Genomic DNA, 24,511 nt, shown 5'->3' on the forward strand with positions numbered 1-24,511 from the left:
GGGCCACCGTTCGTTGGGGCTTGTTATTAAAACAATAACACTTATTTGCCAACAATTGTGTTAGAAATACTCTTATGATGTATCTCCGTGGGACCCGTATTCAATTTCAATTGTTGTATAAAGATATTGAAAGAAACATCACACTGACTGATTGTCACGAAAAACATATAAAAAAGCAGTCAACAAAATAAGCTCTGTACGCTCCATGCTGAAATTTATGACTCTGCTCTTTATATCAATTCGATTTATTCGATTTATTGCGATGCTTTGCCGTTTCATGCAAAAAATCGGTTCATTTTTATTGAGCGTAAATGTACGGGCGGAATGGGCATACCTGCTTGGGGCATTATGACCAGGTATTTTTTCAACATAACCTGTAAAAACAGCTGTCAAAATTTGTAAACATGGTTGAAAACAGTTAAATGTGGAATCATGGTGCGAAAATATATCAGAACATCCGAAAAGTGGTCACAGACCAGCTTGAACTCGGCCACCGAAGCAGCAAAGACAAGTACGACAGTGTGACAAGTATCCTTAGTGCATTGTGTCCCGCGAGAAACACTTATTTCGTTCTGCAGATCCTTTGCTGCTCCATATTTCTCACCCTTTCAATAGTCAAAAGCAATTAGCCGGAATAGATTGGCTGGCTGGTTTTTGAAAGTGTCACTCACAAATCTCACTTCGGACACCAGAAGCAACGTCCGCCGGCAGGACTAAATGATTCAATCGCGTTGCAGTCGGGAAATTCTACGATTTACTGGAGGAGGTACAGCAGACATACAACACTCCACCAGAAAGGCAATTCAACGTCGATAAAACATCAGTGATTCGGGTAACTATCTTTTTTTCCATAGAAGCAGCAAACTAAAAATTATTATCTTTATTCAACAGGTGCAGACCAAAAATTCCCTAATGTGCACCCGTGGCCGAGTGGTTAGCATCTCACATTATCATGCCGGGTGTTCGGGTTCGATTCCCGTTCTGGCCGGGGGGGATTTTTCGTCAGAGAAATTTCCTTTGACTCGCACTGTGGTCACGCGTATTCTTGAGCTTGCCCCTCGGATTACATTCAAGGCGTGTTGTTTGGCTTAAGAAATCTCAACTAAGTATTAATGAATGACGCTAGTTCATGCATACGTTGAGACGGCAAAAGTTCCACAGGGAACGTTAACGCCATTCAAGAAGAAGAAGAAAGAGGAAGACCAAAAATTCCAAAATCCTAGCAATGCGGAGAAAAGGCAGATGAGCGCTGAGTGCTGAGCAAGGAATAACCATTATAGAATATTCCTTATGTTGCTACTGTGGGACACAATTCAGTTCCTCTACGGGTGGCCATAAACGGAACCAATGCACAGATATTCTCTGTTCCTGATTTGAGCAACGTAAAATTGTAGTCCAATCACTTTGATCATATTGTATTTTTTTTACATGCAAACTGAATGAAATCCAATCAAATACACGTGAAAGTTGCTAAATAGAAGAAGCTTGCGTTTTATGAACTTGTTACGTTATTCCCCTACGAAAACATGCTTAAATTATTGGCGTGTTGGGACAACCGCCTGTGAAAATAAATGGAGTGTCGGGACAACCGCCTAAGATATTGCGTGTTGAGATAACCGCTTGGAAAAGTGACGTGTCGGGACAACCGTCTGAAAAAAGCGTGTTGGGACAACCGCTTGGAAAAAGTGACGTGTCGGGACAACCGTCTGAAAGATTGCGTGTTGGGACAACCGCTTGGAAAAAGAGGCGTGTCGAGACAACCGCCTAAAAACTGCGTGTTGGGACAACCGCTTTTGAAAAAAATGGTATGTCGAAGAAACCACCCAATATCGAAAAGAAACAACGAGTCGGAAAATGCTCGATCAGTAACAATAGTTCCCAGGAAACAACATTGTATGCACTGAAGCAGATGATAGCTGGAAGTGTCGTGACATTCCGGCGTATGAAGCGACGACAAGTAATACGAACGTCCGATGAGATCAAATCCAACTTTTCTCATAAAACGTACCTGCAAACAAAATGTGGTTCAAAGTGGTTTTAAGAGTGGTTCAAATATATTGGAAGCTCTGAGATCGCAGCGTCTCTATCCAACGTGTGTGACACATACAACGGTCGCAACTGCTTTATCTTTCAATGGGTGAAGAATTGCAGGGTATTGTACGAGCATGTAAGTTGAGGCCAAACCTGAAGGAAGGTCATTGCTACACAACTTTTGTTAAGAACATCGAAAGTCATTTTTGATCAACAATCGACACTGCGGCTGAGCACGAAGCATTTTCGTGCACGCGACAACGATCAGGAGAATCGATTATGAGCTTCCATGCCAGACAAATGAGAATGTACGTCTTTGTGAGTATATTGCAGCAGATCAGAAACGTTTCGTCAAAGCTCAGTTGCTCAAGGACATGTTCAACCGCGAACTTGCTAGAATTGCTAGCACATTTAGTGGCGAAGCGAAATTCATCGTACAATCGGCAACGAGAGACGGAGTGTATCAGATTGATACAGCTTGTACAATGATACTTCAATTAATCATATACGCTCTACCAAAGCTCCATTGAAGCGTAGGACGGGAAACGAATAAACCAGAGAATTTAGACTAAAGAATATCGTGCTAGCATTGCTTTTTCTAGGAGTCGTCGGGAACGTTGTTCCAGATGTAATAGGAGGGCGCACCGCAACAGGTTCTGACCTGGCATGGCCACAGATGCTGTTCAATGGGTCATGCGAAACTTGTGCCACAAATGGTAGACCGGTGAAACCAACTCCAATGTAAAGGATATTCTCTACTAAAACGGTTTGAGAGACGATTGCGCTCGATACCAATGGTGAAGAATTTGAAAGCTTTTTTCGTGGAAGAGGAATTCAGACAATATACTCTACACCATTTTTCCCACAACAAAATGGGCTAGTCGAAAATTTTATGAGAATTGTTAATAAAGCAATGTCAACCGCATCGTCAATCGGGAACAACTACAATGATGAGCTGCAGGCTGCAATACAGCCACATAATGCTGCTGCCCACTCAACCACCAGAGCTTCTTCAGAGGAAGTCATGCTAAAAAAGAAAAACCAGGGTGGTTTGGCACTATTGAACCGGGGATGAGCACATAAAGGGTGTGTCACATCAAATTGCATCACGGAAAAAACACTGTAGAAATTTAATATTTAGGAATTATATCTTCAGCTTTCGCTTATAATCAGATAAGAGCGTATAGATCACGTTGGCCATGCTTCACTGTCAATTTTTCGTAAATTTGGAAAAATGTCGTCGAATGAAAAAGAGCGTCGTGAATTAATCCTGTGCACTCATTTCGAGAATCCGGAGTTGTCACATCGGGATATCGGTAAGATGCTGGGAATCGTCCAATCCACGGTCAGCAGAGTACTAAAACGATACTTCGAGAACCTAACCATCGACCGGAAGGTGAAGAACGGCAAAAATGGATGCTCCGTCAGTGAAAAAGATCACAAGCGCGTAGTTAAGCAGTTTAGACGTGATCCGAGAAGTTCGGTCCGGGATGTCGCCAATAAGCTGAATTTGTCAAGTTCATTCGTCCAGCGGACCAAGCAGCGGGAGGGCCTGCGTACATACAAGGTTCAGAAGGCTCCTAACCACGACGAAAGGCAAAACATGGTGGGGAAGACGCGAGCCCGGAAGCTTTACACCGAAATGCTGACGAAGCCGCATTGCCTGGTAATGGACGACGAAACCTACGTCAAAGCGGACTTTCGTCAGCTGCCGGGCCTGTTGTTCTTCTCCGAAGAGGACAAATTCAGCGTTCCGGAGGAGATTCGCAAGCAGAAACTATCCAAGTTTGCCAAAAAGTACATGGTGTGGCAAGCGATCTGCTTTTGCGGAAAGCGGAGCGCCCCCTTCGTGATGACCGGCACGGTAAACGGGCAGGTTTACCTTAAGGAGTGCCTACAGAAGCGCTTACTACCACTATTGAAGCAGCACGAGGATCCGACCATCTTCTGGCCGGATCTCGCTTCGTGTCACTATTCAAAGGACGTGTTGGAGTGGTACGAAGCCAACGGGGTCACCGTCGTGCCAAAGGAAATGAACCAACGCGCCGGAGCTTCGCCCAATAGAGAAATATTGGGCGATTATGAAGCAGGCCCTCCGGAAGAACCCAAAAGTTGTCAAATCGGAGGCGGACTTCAATAGAAAATGGATTTCAGTTAATAAAAAACTACAACCTGACGTTGTACAGAACCTTATGGACGGGGTAAAGAGGAAGGTGCGAGCATATGGGCTTGGGCTCGAAGTATGAATAAAAAGAAAATGCCAAAAGTTGTTTAATAGTTTTTATTTTACTGTCTAAACTTTTCAAAAGGATCGGTCTACTGGGCGAATTTCTACAGCGTTTTTTCCGTGATGCAATTTGATGTGACACACCCTTTATTAGTGATATTAATGAATTTTGACAGTTGGTTTGTTATTGAGTGCGTGCAGTACTTGTTTCTATCGCTGCGTGTTGAGTACACAGATGTAATTTTTTTATTTCCAAACCTATAAAATATGTGGACATGTGGCAAACTGTATTAGTGATAGATAGAGTATCCAGGTCAAAATTGACCGTGAGGACTGTAATCAGAGGAAATTCACGCAGCTGAATATTTTTTATAACATTTTTTTTGAGTATTTCGTATCGTAGATTGAAAAAAAAAGAAATGGAATGACAGACAAAAGATAAAAAAAAGGAAAACAACACAAAAAGAAGAAGGAAGAAGGAAGATGTGAGGTGCGTAGAAGAGAGATTAAATGCACAATGACCTACCCCTAGCAGCTGACAGTATAACAGTGATGTTGGTGTTATATCATAGCAGCAGTAGTTTATTTATTTGTTTATTTGTTCTGGCATCAACAGACTACAGTGGTCCAAATGATACAATCATCTAACTCTAATTAATTCTAAAAACCGTTGTTTCAATGTAACACGCGAAATGTTAAAATCAAACGCCGTAGAAACTGTGTTGAATGCACGCTGAAGGCTTGCTATTGCTGTGTACATGCCATAATTCGTTCGCCGAAGTATAGTCCGCAGAAAAGGAACTCTCCGCAACCGTCGAGGTGGTACGTTGAGATTTAGGTGGCTTAAAATTTCTGGAGAATCGACGCGACCAGTGAGTGTATCCGCTACAAACAAAGACTTAGCTAGCTTTCTTCTGCAGTGCAGTGAATCCAGATGGATCAACAAGCATCGGGTTTCGTAACTAGGGAGCTGATGAGGATTGCGCCACGGAAGCAGGCGAAGTGCGTACCGAATGAATCTTCTCTGAACGGACTCGATTCTCGTAATGCCAGTTTGATAGTGCGGATTCCAAACGATACTGCAGTATTCCAGAACAGGCCGAACTAGAGCGCAATACAGGGTAGTAGCACACATGTCACATCATTTCCTCCTTCAGCAGACAACGGTCGAATAGATAAGCCACACTTAATATTTCCTCTCTGTATCGGGTGATTTCACTGTAGGCTTATACTACCGGCATTGAGGAACCCTTGCAGTGAATATCGGAAGCTTCACACCATCGACGGTAATGGAACACATTTTTAAAAGTGTAATTTTTCCACATAAATATTTTTTGAAACGTAAGGTTTTAATATGTAGCATAATTTGTAGATGTTCCTACAGGAAAATTTTTCTTAGGAGGACCATATTGCCCCTATCTACCCTACTTCTGGAAGGTACAAAATAAGTGTAGTGGAGAGATTATAATTAGATTGCAAGTATTACTAGTATCTTTAACGGCCGAATGGTTAACCCAGTTAATGATAAATAAAGGGAGATCATCGGGTTCTGCTCTTGAAGTCCACTGATAATTATCACCTGACTTCAACATACAAGAAATTGATTGTAAATCAATTATCGTCTGATTAACTAACATAAACTTGCTTGTGTTGTATGGTCGCCTTACTACCAAAATGGTGTCCAGCGCATCGAGGCAATTCAGCATAAATTTGTTCGTTTCGCTCTACGTAATTTACCCTGGAACGATCCTTCAAATCTTCCTAACTATGGAGATCGTTGTAGGCTGATTGGGCTCGATTTACTGAGTTTACAAAGGGACGTTGCTAAGGCGACCTTTATATCTGACCTAATTCTCTCTAATACAGACTGTTCAGATCTTCTCGAATCCAATAATTTCAATATAACATCACGAAATTTGCGCACTCGCACATTTCTTTGTACATCAAGGTTTTGTTTACGCGGGGGATACGTACCTCGTAAAAAAACCGCGTAAAAAACCGCGTTAATTGGAAAATCCGCGTAAAAAACCGCGTTAATTCGAAAATCCGCGTAAAACAAACCGCGTTAATTCGAAAATCCGCGTAAAAAAACCATGTCACCTAATGATAGATATCAAATGGAACTATCTTTACGGAGAACGGAAGTAAAAAGTTGAGTGTTGCTCGCTTCCGAAAACCCGTAGTTTTTTCCTGCAATTTCGTAGGTTATTGGTAGCTATAGTTCGGTTTTCCTCACGAATGAGGTCATCTGCTGTTGCTAGAAGATTCCCTAGTAATTTGTACACTCTGCTGCCGATGCACGTGAAGTACCACTGTTGGACCGTCCAGAGCTAAGACGACAGGGAAAGACATTCACGAATAGCTGCCCGTAAAAACCCCGTCCCGTTGTACCGCCCGGCGAGCTCCCCGTTATCCAACACCTAAAATCCACGAAAGAATCGTGATAAGGTGCGGCACTAAGCGCTAAATTCCGTTACAAGCACTAATTACCGTAATTTGCTCTGAGGGAACATGAGAGAAAAATGTGAGCTGAGGGGGAGATGTGATATTGAACTGGTCTTTTTTACGCGGGTACCGTGTAAAAAAACCGCGTTAATTGGAAAATCCGCGTAAGAAAACCGCGTTAATTGGAAAATCCGCATAAAAAAACCTCGTAAAAAAATTATAGGAGGTTGTGTTCAAGACACGACTGCATTGTTGACGTAGAACTACGCTGTAGTTTAATTCAAGTCACTTGTTTATAACTGCGGATATTATTTTATAATGCTACGAAAATTATGAAATAATCGTTCTACCAGATAATTCCTTGGTGCACAACCTCAACACCTGCTTCAGCATAGCGTCAGTTCAATGCATTGATGCAATGTCAAAGGCACCAACGAAGCATTTATGATGACAGAAAACAAACAATGTTAACTGCTTGGACAAAAGCTGAATATTTGCCTCAGCAGAGATTCATTAATAATACCCTAGCGTAAATAATTCCCTCCCGCTATCTCCCCTCCTCGTTTATATTTACCATTACAAATGTGGTTTCAGCGTAGCGAAGATGCACTATTTTTACGTACGGGTAATGAACGCACACGCACATACGCACACATCTATATATCGATGGCTTGAAGCATCTAAATATACACACACTTATCTCCGTTTTGCGCTCTTCTCTACATAAGCCCTTTCTGTTAATATTGCCAATCTAGATTAGCTTAGCTGTCATCCTTTGTGGAGAGAGTTTTCCTTCCGTCATGCGAAACCAAGTCACTGACAAAATTCCAGAACATTTATTTTCTGGTGAGCTGACGATATCCTAGCTTGATGATTCCCCACACAATTGTGTAGCTCAATACATTAATGCAATTGCGTCAGTTCGATGCAATGATTGCAATGCTAGAGACATCAGCGAGTGAGTAATTTGTAAGTAACGAAGTAAACGAAGACATGTGATGACACAAAACAAGGAAGAACAAGCGATATTCATTGCTTTGAATACAGAACGATACTGAAAGTTTGCCTTCCTTCCTTGCTTGAGACTTCAAACTTCTTCAGTTCATTCGTCTCTAACTCCTCCACCCCCATTGCCTTGAGAAACGCATTCGATCCCACGCCGTACAGCTCGCCCAGCAACGATGTTGTTCAGTCGTTTTCTCACGAAGAATGAAATTTTTCCTCAGTGAGATCCACTGTTTATACTCTAGGCAAATATTCCCCTTCGTTCTTCTTCTTTTCCTTTGTTCATGGAGACTTTACATCTTATGATTTCCCCTTCTTCTTCTTCTTCTTTTTGGCTTTAAGAGGGTTCAAACTTTTCAGTTCATTCGCCTCTAGGTAATTTCCCCTTCGTTGTTCGTCGAAAAGTTGCTCGTTATTGACAGCTCTGTTCGGGAAAGCACTCAAATGGACAGAACAAATGTATGAGGAAATGGGAATGCTTCCAATTTTCATTAATTTAAACCATATACAGACTATGGGATTGTAATGTATAGCATACCAAACAAATCTTATGGAATTTCCAATTCGTTTGGTATGTAAACCGCCGGAAAATATTTATTAACGTTAACTTTATTTCATAAAAACGTGACCTGTTTTCTTATTGGCACCCTTAATGAAAGACGTAGTTCTACGCCAAAAACCGCGCAAAAAAAACCCGCGTAAAAAACCTGGGTGTATACCCTCCTCTCGTACCAATTACAGGTATAATGAGCACGTATCAAGCATGTGTCGCGTCTTCAACCGTTGCTTCACATCCTTCGATTTCAGCCTAACTCGTTCTAATTTAAAGAAGTCTCTTTATATCGCTCTTAGACAATAAGTATATTTTTTTTTCCAAGATATATATTTTTATTAAGGCTCATATGTCGTCAACCTGACGGGGCCGGGAGTTCAATATTTCGACAATGTTTGCCTTATAACTATGTTAGTAATATTTAACCGATTACTCGCGGTTGGCTCGATGTTAGTATTACAAGTGTTTTCCTAATTGTGATGTTGCTGTCTCCAATGCTCTGTACGTGTGCCCGACACGGGATACTTCTTATTGGGAAATAAGTATATATTAAATTTATCATTAGGGCACTAATGTTCAGGTCTGTTGGTAATTGTAATTGTAAACGAAAAACAAAGTCTCATAAAGTCTCATAAAGACACTTGAAGCTAACAACCACATGTTGGTGGGCAGTGCAAACGTCAAACTGTGAATGAGCACATTCTACAACACTCGTCATGAAAAACCCCGGCATCACACAGCATCCCCTATCCGTGCAAACAACGTGCAAATGCCACATTTTGCACACGCGCAGATTTCACGTTCGCGAGAGCCGATTCCAAAGTTTACATGTTTTTGTTGCAAAACGGATCGACATCGCGGCTCGCTTTCGCTTGATAGCGGCCATTCTCTCTTATTGTGTCGACGACTGTCACACTGTTCAAGTCGTCCAAGTCCCGCATCCGGCATCGGTGCATGTCGCGTATTTTTGTCAGCAAAGTGAAAAACATGGCGCCCGAATGTAGACAGCAGATCCGCTCGGTGTCCCGTCCTCTAGAAGCGATGTAATTATATGGAACCGAGCCTATTAGTTGTAAGGATGATAATCGCGTAATTGTCAACGCAACCGTATATCCATCAGTATTACATTTATAGCTCCATAAGCGCGTGTGTTTCCTGCTCCCGGATATAAGTAGATGCCAAGAAAAAAAAGTGTGCTCCTAGTGCTACATTTAAGTGTTCCAATGTTTCAAGTGTTCGTCTTTTGTTCTATCTCAATATTGCTTGAAACGATTAGTGATATTAAGCGAGAGGCGGTAAGTCCAGTTATCAGAATGATGCGAAAAAGTGCATAACGTGTGCGTGAGTACAGAAATGAGAAAATCATTCTTCTCACATAAATCTCGTGGCCCTACGTAAGATCAGTTGTGGCGAACAAAAGAGGAAAAATCGATTCGTGTTCGAGCCAGTACAACGATACGCGAGGATGCAGCAAGTCTCAACTACCCACGAGTAAAGGATATTAGCAGACTCTCTCCGTCGTCGTCGTCGGCGCCATATGGAGAAATCATCTACGGCCTGGATCTAGTTTCTATCAATTTGATGACAACGACTCACAATGAACAGTGACCGAAATAAACGACAATATCGATCTGGAAACAATCTGTTCAGCGATGATGAGCTGGAATTATCATCGGTAGGTTACCCAGTGAAAAAACATCTCTATTTACACAGATCAAACTCGCTTTCGCATTCAACCGCTACCGGGGAATAGCAATAAGACACTGTGAATCACCTCAACTTCAAAGCCACAAAACTCAGTGCATGTATTGGATAAACGCAATTATTATCACTCAGATTGCCCTTTCACGTGTTGCTGTTGTTGTTAGTGTGAGATTACTTTCAATTTCGCGATTTGTATGCAAACGGCGCGTCTGAGACTTGAGTCGCAATCATTTTTTTTGTTTTGAAGTCAGCAATAGTCAGTCAACAATACTGGTAGACATCCTATGTTATTTATTTCGAGCATATGATTAATGAGTGCGATAAGGTACACCGGGGCAAGTTGAAGCGGGGTTTTCAAAGTTGAATTTCAAATTGGTCAATAAAATAAAATTATAAGATTGTCGATTTCAAGTCTGTTAGCGGCATTTAGTAGGTAATTCCGATGATCATCAATGAAAAATAATGAATCATATCAGAAGTTTGAAAAAAAAAGATTGTTCGAATTTTGGTGAGTATATCCGTTTTTCCAACTTACCCCACATGACGGGGCAAATTGAAACAACGTTGTAGCTGTTTATAATTCTGAATTGATATGAGTTGACGGTTTAATTTCGCTTCGGTAACCGCGTAAATTTATTTCTTGAGTTTGCGTATTTGTGTATATGTGTGTGTGAGTGATACACAAGGGAATGAAGAGGCACAAATCATTCGATAACCACTAAACCGAATTGAAAGCAACGACCATAAAATAGGAGATATTCTTATCATTTTGAACGCTAAAGGGTGTACCGTTTAAAATCCGCACAAACAAAATTCATTCTCAAGTTGGGTTTTTATTCGATTATCACCAAATTTTCAGGGAGTAAAAAGAAACATTTAAAGGTGGCTTTGGCATCATTCATTTAATTCATTTCGCCTTTACATTCAAACGCTCGAACCATGGCCTTAACCCGAGCCATAAAGATTTTGGCATATTACCCAATGATTTCTCGCGTAACTTTTGAAATATGTGAATAACTATGTAACATTCACATCAACTCGAGAAAAACGAAGTTGAAGACCGGTATATTGTTTCAAAATCTCTTTATCACTTCTTTTACCACTAGCAGTCAATAATAACTCTGAAAAACTAATCGTAACTGTTGTTGTGTGATTTTAGTTTGAAATTGATGCCTCCGAGCGAAAAATGTTACATTGGACGTTTTGACTGATCGCTTTGTACATTGGACAAATTACGTTGCACGATAAAAATTTGAGAATAACTACTGAACTACGATCCGAATACTTGCACTTCGTGCTAAAATCAGATCATTACCGTTATAACTCCTTGAATTGCTCTAAAAACGACATCAACACCCGAAAATAACAAAAACTCAAAATGTTCGAAGTGCGACTTCGTGTTGTTTTGATTGCTTTGATACTTCGGACGTATCGAGTTTCAGAGGAAAGTGGCGTCCGAAGTAACAATCGAGTGCTTAAAATTCGAATCTGTACATTGGCCATTTTTTGTATCGGTGGTAAAAAGGTGAAAAAGATAGTGTTCCGGAGTGTTTGGGAGGTTCAGATCTTTCGACACGAAATCGACATCATTCGCTCTATACCATTCTAGCACGTCCTTCGTGTAGTGGCAGGATCCCAAATTCGGCCAGAAGATCGTCGGGTCGTCGTGAGCCTTCAGGAGAGGGAGAAGCCGCTTTTGGAGACACTCTTCCAAATACACCTTTTCTTCATAGTGCTTGCGGTAACGAAAGGTGTACTCCCTTTTCCGCAAGTACAAATCACTTGTCAAATTAAGAACTTTTCTGCGAACTTCGACATCTTTTGTGTCCGGAGGTTCTCGGGAACATCCAACTTATTCTTGGCAGTCACATACAGGTTTCCTGGAATCTGCTTGAAGTCCGACTTCACATATGTCTCGTCATCCATTACGCAGCAGTGTGGTTTCGTTAACTTTAGTACTTCTGTTTCTCGTCACAATTTGGAGACTTCTGAACCTTAAACGTACGATTCCAGCTCGAGTTTTTGTATCGAAAATCTTGCTCACATGCAATTTTTAGCCACATCTCGAACTGAGGCGTTCGGATCCATTTCAAGGGCCCAACTACGCATTTGTGATCGTTCTCGTTGACTTGACGGTTTTGTTTTCAGATCTTCGCTTCCGATCAACAGTCGGACGTCCTTCGAAACATTTTATGATAGCAGACACCGTGGAATTCGCGTTTCCCAACTTTTTTTTCCGATGGTACGATGCGACAGATCCTTATTCTCGAAGTACTCGTGCAAAACTTTTTCGCGCACGCACTGTTCTTTCGTCGTATTTCGAAATCTTTTGCGCACTTGATGAAATCAACTCACAGAGTGAAAACAATACACATCAAACTATGTCTACGCTAAATTTAAATTTATTTTACCCAACGGATCAAAAGTTAGAGCAATTTAAGTGTGTGCGGATTCTAAACGGTACATCCTCTATGAAAGCAATTTTTGGTCGGTCAACTTGTTCCAGAGATGTGGATAATGTTCCGGTCAAAATGGGTCTCGAAACTTACATACATATTGGGCCCTATTCCCGTACACACTTCACGGTGAAAACGAAATGAACGGCGCGCCATAGAACTACATTTTACAAGTTAGTGAAACGTCGAAGATAATAATGGGTTTTCAGGCAGAATGAACACCTTTAAAATAGAAATTATGAATGAAAATTAACTTCTCCGTATCAAATTAGTGTTCAATGTAAATAGAAAACATTATTTTCTTCATGTGGTAAAAAAAACAAAAATTGTATCTGGAGATAATTTTTGTTATAATGATAAGTTTCAGTGGAAAACTAATTTCGTATCCAGATGTCGACACCGTACCGTTGTCATCGTGGATACACTTCATTTCGCTCTCACCGTGAAGTGTAAACGGGAATAAGGCCCATTATGTGTCATCCGCTTGGTCTTGCACTTAAAACACTGGTTAATTTTAAGTTAAATAAATTGTTTCTAACCTAATTGACCAAATGTGCTGGATATTCAAAAGACTCAAAACTTTTTAATTTTAAAATTTCATTTCAATTTTTTTTCAAACTAATTGAGCTAATCAAATTTAATCATAATTCAATCACAATCATCGAAAGTATTCAAACAAAAAAATAATACTTCTAGCATAGGTGTAAACCATCTTGCTGTTCGGTTTCAGTTACGACAGAGAATTTAGGGCTTGCCTTTTTCTTACTTCTTTTATCACCCAATAGCCTGCTCATGTGTTGATCGATCAAATAAACGAACTTTTCTTGTTTTTCTTTGAAAAATTACTATTAATGTTCAATTATTAACATTTGTATGTATAAATTATCGCGATTTACCTGCTCTGCTAACTTTTTTCTATTCAGAAACATGTCAAGAACGTGTCAAACGCGAGAATTTACACACAAAAATGTTACGATTAAAATATTATTTTTTCAGGGTTCTCGATACAAAAATGCCCTTTATTCCAGAAACTATAAAAGAGGACTTCAAACAAAACTAGAATCAGTTGTAATTTTTTCAAAGATAACATGAAAAAGTTGTTGTTAAAAAAACTTTTTCCTTGTAATAGTGCCCATCTTTCGATGTATGGACCACATTTTGGAAATAGTCAGGGCTATTCAAATATTTTTTGAGAATTTTAAAAAAATACGTTTTTGAGAAAAATAAATTTTAATTTTTAAAATATTTGTTTTTGAGCAAATTTTTTTTTCAAAAAAATGTTGGTATTTTTTTATGAAAATTTAAACAATTTCCTATATTCTTTGATCCGAATTTTGTAGGTATTACAGTTTTCAAGATATATTTTCCATAACTTTGATTATGATCTTGATTCCACTTTGGAAAGAATAGCAGTAAATATTCTTCTTATGCTGCTCTTCATGGCCTTTGACATGCCCAAACAAAATTGGTTTCGGTATGATGTAAAACCATGCCGATTACCATTGTGTTATTGATTGTCCTGGCACAACAGCGTTTCAGCAGTCGGTTCTCCTGATGTATATAATGTATAGACCATAGCCGACAAAAAGGGCGGTTCAAACCTTTGTTCCAACATGCCCCGTTATATACGTTTCAACATATCCCAGACGTCGAAAAGTAAGGAGTAAGTGGAATTAAACAAAATCTGAAGGGTTAACATTTCACTTGTAGACACATGAACTGAAATACCAGTAACTACCTGATGTGTGGTTGTAAATTATATTGGGTAGGGGAAAAAGAAATGTCGTATTTCTGATCGAAATTTGACGCTTTATTTAACATACTTAAAATTATCCAATTTAAGTCAAATATGCGCCGTTTTGTTTGCAAACTTGTTGCCATTTAGAAGGCAACTTCATTATCCCCCCCTTATAAACAAATCCCCCCCCCCTCCATATTTGCAAAACAATCAGACAGCCAGTTTTCGCACGCCTCTTTTGAGGCCAACTTAGTATCACCAAGAGCGTTTAGCATGGACTGGAAGAGATGATAATCACATGGAGCCAGGGGTGACATTGCGCATTTCGAAACGAGTGATTTTTGTTCGTTTCGACCATTTTGACATGCCTTTGACCAGCTTTGCTTACGAACCCAAAAATTTTACATTACTCTACGAGACAAATTTTGCTCTAAATCTAGTGCACCGAAAATATGAACTTGAAAAATATACATAACACCAAAACCATTTCGATTTGAGTTCGAATTTACTCGAAACGAGTTACTCGTTACGAAATGCGCAATACCACCCCAGGTCCGGACTATACGGTGGGTGCAATAGGACATCCCATCCGAGCTCCCGTAGCTTCTGGCGGGTCATCGAGGCTTCTGGCTTCTGGCGGGTCATGTGAGGCCGAGCGTTGTCCACCATTCCTATTGATCATTTCTGGCCGCTTCTGGTCAATCGCCTGCTTCAAACAGTCAAGCTGCTCACAGTAGAGAACCGAGTTGAGGGTCTGGCCATAGTTGAGCAGCTCATAGTGGTTGATTCCCTTCCAATCCCACCAAACACACAGCAAAACCTTCCTGGCCGTCAATCCGGGCTTGGCGATGATTTGGGCCTGCTCACCGCGCTTCAACCACGACTTTTTTCGCTTTAGGTTGTCGTACGTGATCCATTTTTCATCACCAGTCACCATCTTCTTCAAAAATGGATCGAGTTCGTTCCGTTTCAGCAGTGCACCGCAGGCGTTGATTCGGTCCAGCTTTTTTTGGAATCCAATCTTCTGCAAATGGTTCCAAACGGTTTTATGGTCTATACACAGTTCTTGGCCAATCGAGCGAGTGCTCACATGCCTGGATGATTTCAACGATTTTATCGGTTTCCAAGACGATTGGCCTACCAGTACGGGTTGTATCTTCGACAGCCACTACACCAGAACGAAAACGATCAAACCAACGCTGTGCTGTGCGAATCGTTACAGTATCGGGTCCATAAACTACACGATTTTTTTCGGCCACCTTCGTTACAGTTTCACCTCGCAGGTAGTAAAAACGTAAAACATGACGAATTTCTTGCTTGATGGACTCCATCTTTGACGCGCTATAACTTGAGACTGAAAAGGACAATCACAACACTGTCAAAATGACACTTGTAGCACAGACTGTCGTCTTTAAATAGCCGTATAGTATGACCCGATGCGATAAGTACAACACAAGATATGTTTAAGTGTCGCCATATATTGACAATATACGACATTTCTTTTTCCCAACCCAATATCTCACAAGAAAACTGTTTTTGGGACGAATTAAGTTGGTTTAAAAAACATCGGATTCAATCTTACGAACGACCAAGAACAAACAAGACCATGGACTGCGTTGAAACGCTTCAATCTTCTCGACCAGAAAGGGAATCGAACCCGCGGCATGTTAGGTGTGACGCTAACCTCTCGGCCACGGGAGCATTTAGTGGATCTTTACCCTGAAAAAAAATCATGGCAAATGAAAAGTTCTGGCTATAGCTCCGGTTTCCGTTTCGCACAGGGATTTAGCACGTATCCACGATTAAAATTACATCACACAGAAATATTCGGCAAAATTCAGCCTCTCACCCGATTGTCCTCAAACTATCTGGGTTGTGACTATCTACTGTGTTTTACCTGAAAATATCAGTGACAATTATTGGAGTAAAGCCTCCGTTTGAGGTTGAGCTAAAATTTTCTTTCATTCGCAGCTGGGGGACGTTGGGATGGTTGGCTGTCTTCAGTACAACGTTTGTCAGCTTAAGGCTTAAATAAGGATCTTCTTCGTGAAGTTGATATGGGAGATATATTTGAGATTATCACTTACTTTCTTGATGAAGGACGTAAAGTATCCGGTATGCCTGTTGCTCATACACGGCCGGCGTCGACTGACGCTTCTTCATAAAAATGTTCATTTTGGTCAGGTACTTCTGCGCCGTTTGACCAGAGAGAACCACTTTGCTCTCGGTCTTCCTTCTCAACTTCTGTTGTACTTTAAGGTCGCGCAGCACCTTCAGGCGGCCGGAACCAGGCTTTCGTCTTCCTCCAGAAGGAAGGGAATGTTGCAAATGCCGATTCGGCTATATCCGGCAAACACGAAGCGCCTCACGATGTCTAACTTCTCTGTACGATTCGCTATTGAAAAAATTCCTCTGAAGAAAGATGATCTTGGAAGTTTGATTTTCGATCACTTTTCGTAACGTAATACAGTATATCAGTGATAACGTGACTAATGGTGTTTTCCAATGCATCAATCGTCTGCAACCTATCGGCGTTGGGCAAAGACTTTACATGGCCCCATAATAGTGCAACCATGTTCAATCGCATGATATTGGAGGCCAATTCAAGGATCCGTTACGTGAAAATATTCGTTCACCGTTCGGCGCCCCGTTCTGCTGGAAATGTAATTATTATTTCCGTACAGTCCTTCTAGGTTGGCCTTAGGATATTTTGCAAAACATCCGTTTTATAATATAAACCGTTAACTTTAACGCCTTTCTCAATTAAAACAAGTAGTAGTGTGCAGCGTTTGTATATACCTCCCTGAACCTTCTGGATACGGCGCATTGGAACTATGGAATTTGTCTGTCACTATCTGAGAAATTCCACGAAGGCCCCCAAACATTTTGAGACTATTGCAAGAAAAATCAATTTTCATCCGAACAGACAACGTCTTGTCCACCGTAATAGTAGGAGAGTTGCCCTTTCTGAACGGTTTTTTTTTCGAAGACTTCGAAACGCTTTACGTTTCTTAAAAACATGGCATCCCAGATCTCGTTTGATCACATAGTGCATGATTGATTTCTCCCTGACGATCTTGATGACTCACTCAGTCCTTGCTGATCGTCTTCTGCCGGATCTTTTTCGGTCTTTCAACGAGAAAGTCTCACGGTTCCTCCTCGGTTTGACGAACAAAAGCATGCTTCACTTCCAGGTTTTGCAAACTTCCAAAAATTTATTTATCATCGCAGCACGAAACTCTTTCATCGTTGGGAAACAATTGAGATATTGTAAAAAATCTGCAAAATTTGCAGGAGTAGTTCAGATGTCAGAAACAAGGGACGATATGGCGCACATATCAAAGGATTATATCGAATTAAAGTTCTGTACCTCTATAAAACACATATTATTTGCTGCAATACTTGCAAAACTGCAAGAGTTTGAAAAAAATCAGACATAAATCATATTGAGGACCATCGGTCGATTCACCCTCCCCGTTTCTCATTTCTAGGTCATTTATTACGAAATTACAGCTTTTCAAACATAACTAACACATCAATGCAATTATACTGTCCTTCATTATAATACGACAACGAGAAAGATTCTCCATCAGCACAAGTCGTCCTGAAGACAGCTGAGCAAAAATTGACAATCATAGCTTCTGTATTGTTAGGAAATGCAGATTCATAAAAGTGTTGTTAGCCATAAAATACGCACTGGTCATAATATTCGAGAACATTGCACTGCAGATCGGCTCAGCATGAGTATGGTATCATCAACATGATTCCTTTTTACGGCGTGAACAGCAAAATATTTTCATCTTTCAGTTTTCTCTGTTGGCTTGGGCTAATCCCAGTCGAAGGTATTAAGATTTTCTGCAGAGAAAAATATCTGGCTTCGTATTCCTTTGCAACGAGGTAACGTTGTCTCCCTGCAACTAATGCGACAGCGTTAGACCGTTGGGAAATAAAACACCCTAAAGATCTTCTAGTTAATCTCTTCGCCAGAAAAATATTGATACCTAATGATATAGCAGTCTAAATTTTTCCGAGGCATCATCCAAACCGTACCTTTCATATTCATATGAAACCGTACTGGGAACCGAAGAAGAACGTTTAATTCATTAGCCACCTTCATAACAGCGGATTTTCGTTCGGAAAAAGAACCTCTCAGACGCTACTTGATCCTACATTCCCTGGCAACTGTTTACATAAACGGTGCTTCGTAATATTACACCGGGCACAGCGCCGCATTCCACCCGCCGGTTACTGCTCCTAATAGAAGCGCCGGTAAAAGTAATGCTAAAAGGGGGCATATAGAAGAATTTCATGTAAAGCAAAAAGCCCTAAAGCCACGACATCTTTTTTTTCGTTTCTGTTTCTTTTGTAAACACAACATAGATTTGGGGCCACACAATTCTGGTTTGTGTCGCTTGGTGGCCTTTTCAGGTTTCCCCCTCTACATGGAGCAAGGAGAGTTTAGCGGCATGTTCCGCTTTTAATTGGAACAGTCGACCGCCAGTGAGCACCAGAATTCACGTGACATTAATAGTACGAGGCACGCTGATGGATGGTGACGGTTGGTGCAGGGGCAAATCACTGCGCTCTCTTACGTGAGCAGGTGTTTTATGGACTGCCCTGACTGATATGGCTATAGTATATACCTAACAAAAGGGAGAAGTGGTGTTTTTTACATTGGTAAGATATTCAATGTGAAGTGTTTTGACATGAATAATCTCTGATATATAATAAACAGAGTACAAGTAATACGGAGCTTTACACATTGAATGTCGGAATAGATTATGTTCTTGAATAAATCCGCACGACACAAATTTCTCATATCAATGTTGTGGTATTGCGGCTCGATACAACAAAGTTGTGGCGCAAATCCTAATATATCGGGTAAGCACATTCGACCAGGGTTCGAATCACCGAATGACAAACACTGTAATAAAATGCATTTAAACCAACAAAAAGTTATTCACTTTTAAAGGAAAAAATGTAAACTCTAACTCTGACAATAAAATAAATGTTTCGTACAACATTTTGCTGCAGTTAGGCCCTGTACTCTGTTCTGTTCACTGAAAGAGCCAATTTTTAGGTATGCGGAAGAGTTCTTTTACCATTATTTCAACGGAACGTCCTTCAGTTGATTCTTGAATTGAATCGTATGTTCGTATTTTTCGTTCATGATTATCACGCAAATTTTCAATTGGGGTGTGATCCGATGATTGGGGAGGATGTGAAAGCGTTAATTTGACGTTGTTGAGCAGCCATTCCTCGATTAGCTTCAACGAAATGAAAATTCAACCCATGACCCAATTTAATCGCAGTGTTCTTCAAGCTATTCTTCAAAATGTCCAGCTGCATGGATCGACGCATCATGGCTTGAGCACGTTACGTTTCCGGCACAATTTACACTGAACGCATCCCATACAATAGCATAGCCACCACCATCCTTAACTGTAGGCCCAGATTTTACGGTTCCAATTCAATGTTTGATTGGTGTCACAAGCTCTGAAAACATAATGATGTGCATGTTCTAAAATGGCTGGCAGAACATGGGTTTTTTAATTAAGAATGGTTATGTTGGCCTACACTGCTATTGTGCGGCCGAGAATAGCCCATACCTCATTAGTATGGTGACTATAGCTACTAAAAAGCAGAACAAACTTCAACGTCTGACATACGCTGCTATTACTGGAGTAATGCTAAGCCTACCCTCAAAGGCACTGGAGGCTGTTCTTTGTATGTTACCCTTGAACCAATATGTTCAGTTAGAGGCTAAGGAAAGCGCTTAAAAGATGGAAGAAAATACTAGATGGGGACAAAACTGCCCACTTGAGCATCCTAAATCTCTTTACCCGTTGGACCATCCTCGGAAATGAATAGATTGGATGGAACCTAGGACTAAAGGGTGTGTCACATCAAATTGCATCACGGAAAAAATGCTGTAGAAATTTAATTTTTAGGAATTATATCTTCAGCTTTCGCTTATAATCAGATAAGAGTGTATAGATCACGTTGGCCATGCTTCAATGTCAATTTTTCGTAAATTTGGAAAAATGTCGTCGAACGAAAAAGAGCGTCGTGAATTAATCCTACGCACTCATTTCGAGAATCCGGAGTTGTCACATCGGGACATCGGTAAGATGCTGGGAATCGTCCAATCCACGGTCAGCAGAGTACTGAAACGATACTTCGAGAACTTAACCATCGTCCGGAAGGTGAAGAACGGCAAAAATGGATGCTCCGTCAGTGAAAAAGATCACAAGCGCGTAGTTAAGCAGTTTAGACGTGATCCGAGAAGTTCGGTCCGGGATGTCGCCAATAAGCTGAATTTGTCAAGTTCATTCGTCCAGCGGACCAAGCAGCGGGAGGGCCTGCGTACATAAAAGGTTCAGAAGGCTCCTAACCGCGACGAAAGGCAAAACATGGTGGGGAAGACGCGAGCCCGGAAGCTGTACACCGAAATGCTGACGAAGCCGCATTGCCTGGTAATGGACGACGAAACCTACGTCAAAGCGGACTTTCGTCAGCTGCCGGGCCTGTTGTTCTTCTCCGCAGAGGACAAATTCAGCGTTCCGGAGGAGATTCGCAAGCAGAAACTATCCAAGTTTGCCAAAAAGTACATGGTGTGGCAAGCGATCTGCTCTTGCGGAAAGCGGAGCGCCCCCTTCGTGATGACCGGTACGGTAAACGGGCAGGTTTACCTTAAGGAGTGCCTACAGAAGCGCTTACTACCACTATTGAAGCAGCACGAGGGCCCGACCATCTTCTGGCCGGATCTCGCTTCGTGCCACTATTCAAAGGACGTGTTGGAGTGGTACGAAGCCAACGGGGTCACCTTCGTGCCAAAGGAAATGAACCCGACCAACGCGCCGGAGCTTCGCCCAATAGAGAAATATTGGGCGATTATGAAGCAGGCCCTCCGGAAGAACCCAAAAGTTGTCAAATCGGAGGCGGACTTCAAGAGAAAATGGATTTCTGTTAAAAAAAAACTACAACCTGACGTTGTACAGAACCTTATGGACGGGGTAAAGAGGAAGGTGCGAGCATACGGGCTTGGGCTCGAAGTATGAATAAAAAGAAAATGCCAAAAGTTGTTTAATAGTTTTTATTTTACTGTCTAAAATTTTCAAAAGGATCGGTCTACTGGGCGAATTTCTACAGCGTTTTTTTCCGTGATGCAATTTGATGTGACACACCCTTTAGCTATGGTAATCCATACAAAGTTATCGAATCTTCTCGTTCAGAATGGGATGAAGGCGGTCTCAGTGTTCTTAATGGTTCAATCATGTTCTTACCGATGGGTCAAAATGGTTATCAGAACAGGTGCTGAAGTGTATGTATATGTAGAATAAAAAAATTTAGCTATGGGAAACCAGTTTTTCAGATAGAAATGTCTGCCTCCAAAAAAGACCTGCTAATATCTGCACCTTATCAAACAGGCAAGTGGCACTTACAACCCTTAAAGTTTCCAAGTGCTCTTCAAAAATTTCCTGGGAATGCATTTGCCTTTTATGGAAACTAAGTCAAATAAATTCGATAATACTGTATTGGATTCCCGACTATGGCAGTTTAAAGAGAAATGAACTAGCAGACGAACTCGTAAGAAGCGGCTCCATCTCTCCCCTCACTTGCCCGTAACCGTTCTACGGAATTTTATTTTGTGTTGAAGAGCATGCTGAAGAACTGTGACGAACGGGAGGTGATGGCCAATTGGATGACTGTAAATCTTAACCAATCGAAAAAAAATCATGCCATGCCTTGTGCCTTGAGCCGATTGGGCACCGTTCTGTCTTTTTTTTGGGTACAATTCCAAGCTGAAGTTCAGTCTGAGAGAAAGAGATACATACATGCAAACATTTTAAAACTCTTGAAAAAGGTGCTTACATTTGTTCAAATTCAGCCTTCAGCACACAAAAAAGCATTTTTTCTGCCGAAGATGATATCATTTCTGTGAACGCTAGTTTGGGTGTAGGTTGCGTACAAGATGATATCTGGCGAGAGCGAAACCTCGAAGCATTTGGTCTCCAATTGCGAAGTTCTAACAAGACGCAGACTTCAACATCTTGATAAGCATACTCTCGATACTGGGTTCGCGTTGCCGAATATGAATATAAGTTTCAGCTTATTACCTCGACACTGTTTTGAAGCAAAACGCATTTCCTCGCTGAACAGAGTTATTCGGGAATGAACATTATTTTTTTTCGACAAGAGAGTGCTCCTTCTCATACAGCAATGGTGCCAGAAAATTTGACTTATTTGATTACCAAGGATTGACGGCCTCCATCTTCTCCCGACCTAAATCCACTGGATTATTTTGTTTGGCCGTACATGCTTTCAATGATTAATGAATACAAAATTCGAAGCTTATTTCAATTTATGTAAGTTTTTTGCACAATATGGGATGATATGCGGATGGACCATGTGCGCGCAGCGTGGAATGACTTTGTCAGACGACTTAGGCTTGTACGGTCAGTAAAAGGTGGTGTAATTCTTAAATGCACCATACAATTAAAATGCATTAGTTTTTCTTCAACAGACTGTGTAAAGGAAGACTGAAAATAAAACACTCAACGATAATAGATTCATCACAATAAAAAAATAGAAAAACTGTTTTTCTCTCCACCGCAATGTTCACAATTTTTAGAAACCACATCATGATTGACCACATGTAATCACAGTGTTGAGTAATGCTAAATACATTATTTCTGTATTGCAGAAAATCTGTCATTCTTTTCGCATTTTATCGCGATGATTCAGAGTTAAATAAGTAGAGGTCGTACAGCTGAATCATATTGCACATACAGATATCCAACCAAATCGCCTTATATTCGTCTGCAATGTAAATCTGATATACACTCAATTTTTTCCAAGATTTACTAATTTTGAAAATATTTGGCAGTCCTAATGTTCTGTATTTATACTCCCTTTTAAAAACAATAGTTGCCAACGCTGCTTGTGATTCAACATGGCATTTTAAAATGGTGGAGACGTATGGTGGATAGTGTGATAACCATTATGGATACGCTTCCTGTTCTATACATTCTGTTAAATATATACTGCTATTCTCAGATTTTCGTTAAAAGTGGTAATTTTGTACTGCATCGCAAAACATTAGACCCGTATTTTTAATTTTTTTTTAGGGTGCCCATTTCCATTTTAGGGTGGTCCGAAAAATCAATTTTTTCCACTTTTCCTCAAAAATGACATTTTTTCAAGAAATTATAACTTTTGCACCATTAAATCGATTTAGATGATCGACATATCAAATTGAAGCCAATGAGAAGCCTTCCATTAAAAAAAAAATCGAGGGGATGTATCCGAGAAACAACTGCTTAGGACGTAGGACTACGCAATCTTTTTTTTTAATTTTTTGGTTTATCATTTCGAATATCATTTGTGAATACGTCGAAAGTTCATAAACAACTCTTTAGTAAAACATTCCGGGGACCCTGAAAAAGTTTAATGGCTTGCGCGGTTTTGTAGAACCATTTCGAGAAGCAACGATTCTTTCTTGCCTTTGCGAGAACAATACACTAATTGGCCATATGTCGCAATTTGTTTCTTTATATCAATGCACGCATTGCATTGAGTATTTAACGAGAGACATCTTCCGTACATCGCCATTCAACAAGCATCAAACACGCGTCTAACAGATGCACACAGTTGCAGCGATAAACTTCAAGTGAAGTATTCTCTAGCGTTCACAGCTGGAGGGGAAACATAGAACACAAAACGAGCAGAAAGATTCCGAGAATTTTTCTCAGAGGAAATGCAATACTTATACGCTAGCGACAGCTTACTTACTTCGCAAATATTCTCTTTACGCTTTCTTCCTTCGTTGTTTCTATTCTTCTTCTTCTTTTCCTTTGTTTACGGAGACTTCAAATCCAACGATTCATTCGTTCCGACTGTTTCTATTCTAGCGGCTGCATAAGTTGCGCGTTATTGACAGCTCTGTTCGGGAAAGCACACAAATAGACAGAACAAATGTATGGGGAAATGGGAATGCTTCCAATTTTCATCAATTTAAACCATATACAGACTATGGTATTGTAATGTATAGCATATCAAACAAATCTTAGAAAATTTCCGATTCGATTGGTATGCAAATCGTTAAAATCAGTTCGCAACAAAAATAGTTATTAAAATTAACTTTATTTCATAAAAACGTGACCTGTTTTCTGATTTGGCACCCTTAATGTAAGACGTAGTTCTACGTCAATATTGAACTTACAAAAACGATGGATTTTTTTTCGATAAACAATAATTCGATTGTAGTCGTTCTTTATTGTTTTCATGGCTTTGGACTAGAGGGCGCTATATTCTGGAAAGCTGAGGATTTTTTACATAACATGTATCGA

General features: G+C 40.5%; 1 protein-coding gene and 1 long non-coding RNA gene across 3 annotated transcripts in view; both read left to right on the forward strand.

The window, feature by feature from the left end:
• The first annotated feature begins 389 nt into the window (after positions 1-389).
• On the forward strand, positions 390-1,483 carry LOC129764452 (uncharacterized). Its single transcript, XR_008741150.1, has 2 exons — positions 390-832; positions 892-1,483. It is a non-coding gene; the product is annotated as an uncharacterized LOC129764452 (long non-coding RNA).
• Positions 1,484-9,144: 7,661 nt separating this feature from the next.
• LOC129764440 (uncharacterized) overlaps positions 9,145-24,511 on the forward strand; it is a 33,407-nt gene continuing 18,040 nt past the window's right edge. Inside the window, exons 1-2 of one of the 2 annotated variants that reach the window (XM_055763518.1) lie at positions 9,145-9,333; positions 9,396-9,936. In XM_055763518.1, coding sequence (XP_055619493.1) covers positions 9,859-9,936 — 78 coding nt within the window. In that variant the 5' untranslated portion in view covers positions 9,145-9,333; positions 9,396-9,858. Of the gene's footprint in view, positions 9,937-24,511 lie in introns of both variants that reach the window. The other variant, XM_055763517.1, reaches the window with a different exon arrangement.

This window comes from Toxorhynchites rutilus, chromosome 2, assembly GCF_029784135.1.
Source record: "Toxorhynchites rutilus septentrionalis strain SRP chromosome 2, ASM2978413v1, whole genome shotgun sequence".
Classification (NCBI taxonomy): Eukaryota; Metazoa; Arthropoda; class Insecta; order Diptera; family Culicidae; genus Toxorhynchites; species Toxorhynchites rutilus.